This window comes from Anneissia japonica, unplaced genomic scaffold (genome assembly GCF_011630105.1).
Source record: "Anneissia japonica isolate Jap-2015-1 unplaced genomic scaffold, ASM1163010v1 scaffold288248_len282104_cov177, whole genome shotgun sequence".
Classification (NCBI taxonomy): Eukaryota; Metazoa; Echinodermata; class Crinoidea; order Comatulida; family Comatulidae; genus Anneissia; species Anneissia japonica.
In genome coordinates, this window is record NW_022738837.1 from 146,202 (window position 1) to 152,574 (window position 6,373).

Below are 6,373 nucleotides of genomic sequence, written 5' to 3' on the forward strand. Positions count from 1 at the left end.
TGTACTGAATTAACAGGAAGGGAGCCGCGAGACTGATTCTGCTGAAGGCAATGCTTCTTGTCATGTGAGTCAATACAAAAAAAATAGCATGTTTTTTTAAATTTTTTTTAATTGTGAATTAGTAAACATTTTTACCTCTCAGAATAAACAGTGTTAACGGATTAATAGGAAGCACAACGTACTTATGGTTCTACAAAATAACGTTTTCAACACCAAACTGTAACGTTATTATAGCGTTCTTTTAACTTAATATTGTTAGCTGGGTATCGATTATAATATGTCGAGGGAAGTAGGCTACACTCAGCAGCTTAGTAGGCTATGCGAGCAGCTTAGCTCAGTCGGATAATCTGGTGGTAGCTACTATGTGTGCGCTGAGCCGTGGAGATCTCAAGGTCCCCGGTTCAATTCCCATCGCTGCTTTCCTTCAGCTTGGGGGTGAGGTGCAACTTACGATAGCACACCGCCTTCGGATGAGACGTTTAACAGTTGGTCCCATGTGCATTATGGCCCATGTGCACGTTACTCTTCGGAAAAGAGTAGGGAATTGTCTTCCGGTGTAGCGGCCCAATCACCACCAGAAGGACCGTACTGGAAATAAGTCTTCTTCTAGACTTTCGTGGGTTATCCTTTTATACCATTCATTCATGCATAGTATGCAACGAAATAGAAACGCAGAGACTGTGTTGTGATTTTTATGAAACTTGTTATCGAGTCATTAGCCTAACGTTAATTAGGCCATAGTTGTCAAAAATCACTAAGTGTAATGGTAGGCCTGGTGTGCTTCCTTGTACTGCGAGTCAATCAACCGGTAAATGGTTGCAGCATAACCTGTTGTTACGGCCGTGGCACGCGCTCCTTAATGTGACCTTGGTGAATACAGCGCCAATGGCAAATAAAGTGGTCACAATATTGATGGTAAACACTTCGTCCATCTCTTTGCGTTTGGGATGCCAACATCAAGTTTTTTTTTTTTTAATTAGGCCAGTACGGTATATCAGGAGTCGGTTCCAATACTCTATCAAGATCTAAATTACTGTAGTTCGTTTAAGCGATGTACTGCTTTTGCCTGCGGAAAACGTCAGTAAATCTATCGTAAAAGGTTGATGTTAGTTGTGTTTTGAGAAAAGGAAATCATCTGCCGAAAGCAAAAAACATTATACAGTTAATATGAGCCAGAAATATTCTGTTTATAATACTCTAGTTCTGTCTCTTATACACATCTAGATGTGTATAAGAGACAGGCGAAAGTGTTAGCGATGTTTGGACACCAACCAAAAGCTGTGGGTAATTAGCGAATAGCGATTTTATGGAAACCAAGCTTTAACCTGCTAAAGGTACTTATGTTAACCTGATAAGGTACTCATGTGAACTTGCTAAGTTGCTCAAGTGGACCTCTATAGGTGCTGATTTGAACCTTGTGGTGCTGTTGTGAACCCTGCAAGTACTAAGTTGAGCCCCAAGTTACGTAAAAGGCACAGTAAAATACAGTATATAAAATACTTTTATGGTTTTATATATATTCCTACATATATTATATATTATTTATCTATTTCTTTATATACATGTATATATAATATATATAAGTATATATATATATATATATATTAGAATAGTGAATAATATTTGTGAAAGGGTGAGAAAACAATAATGCCATTTGTGTTTAACATGTTTGACTTTTCCTTTTTGAAAGTAGGTGAAAAACATTAGCAATTAATATTCAATTCTCTATTTCGTACATTCTGACTTCCTTGACTGGCAACGCGATATATTCCATAACAAAAGGAATATTCGATTAGTAACTAGCAGAGTATGGTTACAGATTTAATCACATATCAACTTCAATTATATGTTTTTCAACCCAACCCAGAAAAAAAAATGCTTTCGCTGTAGCCTCCTACTTAGTATCGGGATTGTGTATACTCGTGTGAACGGCGTTTCATCACCTAATTGCTCCGAAAATTATCTTATCGGGTTACAAAATGCGAGCAATCGCGTAAGTAAGTGCTAATGTATAGGTTTTCACGTTATAAATATAACTGAATAGCGATGCTGGTTTTTAATATTATTGTTAAATGACTCGTTAGTGTTATTGCACCTATACAATTACGAGATTTTGCTGAATATGTGAGCGCCTTGCTGTGTGTAGGCATACACTGTTGGTATTCTCGTCTAGCTCTCTTCCAACAAATTTTAAATTTCATTTCAATTAAACGTTTTATTTCTTATAGAAAAGTATAATCACAAAAGCTTGAGATGAAAACGATTTGATTAAAAAAAAAGGCGTGGACAAAAGAAAAAAAAATACAAGATGGTAGTAAAATTAAAATAGGAACACCTTTGATATATTGACAATCATTGCCAGACATTAATATAACATCTTGTATGTAATTAGCACTTATGGGAGCAAGCGTGTTTTCAGTGTATAGTAAACCCCTAATTGTTCGCGACCCTAAATTTCAGCGAAATCATTTTCGCGACCATTAGCCTAACTTTCACGATGGAAATGTTGACAATTTTTCCGATTCTCAGGTTTCATTTAAGTAAAATGTAGGCCTACTATTTAGTTTTATAGTTTAGAAGTAAGCTTATGCGTCGGCGTAGGCCGTCACTTGAGTCTCTCCCAACACTGCTTCCTGATGAGCGTTAGACGACGCGACACCGTCTGCTGATTGACGTTGGCAGCCGAAATGGATCGTCATTAATGAGGATCCGTTGCACGCGCGTCCTCGTGGCGTTGCATTTATGCTGGGGGTTGAGGTAGTGGGTGGCATTGAAGAACCTGGTCCCAAGCCGCATGGCCAATGGTCCCGGGGTAGGATGCTCTCTATTTTGTACCTGGGGACGAGGGGTACCGCGCGTGTTTTAGTACGTTTAATCTTTGGCTTGTCGGGCGGGCGGGTGAGCTATAGCGCTTTTTTTCTCCGCTCCTGGACCGCCACTGTATTGACCGCAGTAACTGTAGAAATTACTGTTATCTTACGGTGCCTTATAAGATGAACATTACAAACCAAAATTTTTAGGATTTAATTGGTGTACACACCAAGGATAACCCAGGAAAATCTGAAGACTTGTTTTCCAGTGCGGTTCTTTTTGTGGTGATTGGGCAGTACACCGGGAGACAATCTCCTATTCTTTGTACACTGCGTTTTTAAGGTGCACGTGGGCCACAATGCACACTGGACCAACGGCTTAAACGTCTCATCCGAAAGACGGTGCGCTATCCTAAATTGCATTTCAGCCCACCAGCCGAAACACAAGGAGAGCAGCGATAGGGGTTGAACCGGGGACCAAGGGATCCCCACGGTTCAGCACACACACAGTGGCTATTAACACCAGTTTAGCCGTCTGACCTAAGAGGTTAACCAACGGATTTGCAAACACACTCCACTACGACCGCAGTTCAAGGCCGTTAATATTGGGTCTTTCCCTCAAGATTCCCGGCCTATTAACAGGTGTTTATACCTATTATGATTTTTTTTTTAAAGAAAAAACAAAGGATTATGATACAAACGAGTACTAACATTTTCTTTCGCTTTTATTCTTTTATATTATAGTTGAGTAGGCCATATCTTTGATTTTTTTAACAGTAAGCATAAGCTACTTAAGAATACGAAGCCTGATATAATAACAATTTTATATAACAATAATTTAATTTCGCGAGTAAAACTTTATTGCGATTAAGGGCGAACAAACAATGGTTTATTTCTTAACGATCGATACAGTCGGTATTGAACTCAACAAAGAAATGTGGAGCCGACTTCGTTCTGAGTGTACACCAATTTGTTTGAATTACCAGTTTTGATTATATTTGTTATATCAACTGAAACTTTGCTGTATGATTTTATAATCTACATAATCGTTTCCCTCGAGAAACAAATGAATCAACTTTAGAAGAAGTTTTTTTATAAAATACATTCTAAATATTTGACAATTGTATAAGTATAACAATCATTTGTATTTAATTGCTGTGGACAAACTTCTTCCTCGAAAGAATTACTTTGTTCTAAAATCTTACTTTTGTCTAAAGTTCCCTATATTTATTACACATTTATAGTGTGTTTTTTTTTAATTAGGATTTAATGATTATTTCCTGTCTCTCAATCCACTAAACAACTCAAGAAACAAATGGTTCAAGTCATTCTGGGAGGAACAACATAGCTGCTCCTTTGATGTACCGGGTGGTAGCAACAATGTGACGTCATGTAAAGGCAAGTGTTAATGTATAGGCCTACAATATTATGTCTTCAGACACAATTATATGGAACGCCAAAAAGACAAGTGACAAGTGGCGGTAGTGTGATCATAATAATTGGCGGTAGTGGAAAAGTCAAGTGGCAGTGAAAATGTCTTTGTAATTTGTCCTTTTGGCGTTCAATACAAGCAGTGTCAAACTATAAGTAGCAATCTGTTTTTCACAAGACAAACATACACAACAGCACTACATCATTGTGCAACTGAGGGAGTGAAGTTGTTTTGGACATGAGGGGAAAAAAATCTTGCTACTGAACCTGGACATGAATTGAGCAGCCCAGGACATTGTGATTGGAAGGCAAGAGCTAGCCTCTTAACCACCAGGCTACAGCTCCACTTATTACGCCAGGCAAATGGACACAAAAATCATACAAAGCTGTCGCTTATCCAAAAGTACAAAATACACCTTTTCCGCTAAACCCCGCCCCTTGGATTTCGATTGCACGACGACGGTAAAACGTAGAACGTAATGACGTCACTAAAAGTCATCTGCGCATGAGAGAACGTTATGGTCACCTCGTCGAGCAGATTCTGGAACGCAATTTGGCCAAATCTACGTATGCAGAAAACGTAGGACGCCAGGTAGGACGGTCATGCATGAGTGATTCCGTTCTAGCGTCGTGTCGTCGCAAAAACCGAAAGCTCCTTAATACTTCATAAGGTCCGACAATCAAATAGCGGAAATGTACGTAACAGTGCGTTTTTATTTGGGGGAAAACACGTGTGTTTGTTGAACACGCGCGTACTCCTGGCACTGTTCTGATTGGTCAGTTGTTAAGTTTGATTGACGCCCCCACCCCGGAAAGTACATTGGTGGCCGAACGTACTCACTTCCCTAATACAATGTCCTGGTTTAATCATGATTTTAAAAAAATTAAAAAAAAAAAAGGCTATATCTGGAATATATCTGGTGGTTCGAACTTCGTTGTCGAGGGTTTGAAAAACCACACGCTGAGACCCATTCTCGGCCGGCCGTGATTATTTACCCCAGCTTGCACTGTTGACGGGTTGTGAAGTGGCTTTCGCTATGTTTCAGCCCAGGTGCGACTATTTCATTGCTTATAATTGAATATAAATATTGTGGCCGCCTTTCATCAATATTGATGGTAACATCAGGCCTGACATACCTAGATTAAAAAAAAAAGAAAAAACAACAAACAAACAAACAAAACCATTAATAAAGCCTCAAAAACAGAGTTGGTTTGAATTACAGGGTACCAAACGTCCTAAATTTGTCCTAAATTCCACTTGTAAATTAATCCCCTTCGCTAAATATGTTTTTTTTTTTGTTTTTTTTTTTCTTTTAAATAAGCATTTTGGAGGTGGATCCAGGAATTCGAAAGAGGAGCCCACAAAAAGTGAAAGTCCCGACCACCCCAGCACCACCATAATTGAGGTTGAGTTCCAAGATTGTATGGAGGGAGGTGGGGCAGGAAGGGTTGGCCTCCTTTTATTCCGCATGTATAACTAATAGTAGATAAAGAATCGTGATTTCAGAATATGAAGGCCATTCAGAGTCGATAGCAAAATTCTAACACGATTTTACATTTTCGTTATTGGAAGTATTAATGTAGGTATGGTAACGTTAAATCGATAGACTACCATATTATAGAGAATATTGAAGATTGTTAGACCTATACAATAGGCTTCTCACAATGATGGATAAAATTATCGGTACCGTATGAATAATTCTTTCCATCCGGGAATTTGCTTTGGTGAACGGCATGATAATTTAAAGCGCCTAGGCATTGAAAATATGCGCAATAAAATTGTAATAAAACCGACTTAATTATAAAACATTTATTTATTACAGCATAGTGCATGTATAAAATGTTAGGTGATATATCTGATCCAAATGTGTATAATGTTGTGTGGTTAAAATACTAAATAGAGTGCTCTCGCCATGAGCTCAATACCACTATTAGAGTCGTACGGTAGTTTATCTAAATACTCCAAAATGTGTAGTGTCAATTTTGATAACACCTTTTTAAACATACCTATTTTTAGACGAAGCTTTGTTTAAACCTCCTGTATTTCATGTAAATTACACTACCGTGTCCGGTTACTGTGATATTGCCTATATTTATTTGGAATTTGAATAATAGGATTATTGCACATTCGG

The 6,373-nt window shown here is 38.3% G+C and overlaps 1 protein-coding gene across 1 annotated transcript in view; it reads left to right on the forward strand.

Annotated features, from left to right (window-relative positions):
• Positions 1-6,373, forward strand: part of LOC117117841 (metabotropic glutamate receptor 3-like) — a 48,510-nt gene that overhangs the window by 29,817 nt on the left and 12,320 nt on the right. Inside the window, exon 4 of the mRNA XM_033262317.1 lies at positions 4,074-4,208. Within this exon, the coding sequence (XP_033118208.1) occupies positions 4,074-4,208 (135 nt within the window). The remainder of the gene's footprint in view (positions 1-4,073; positions 4,209-6,373) is intronic.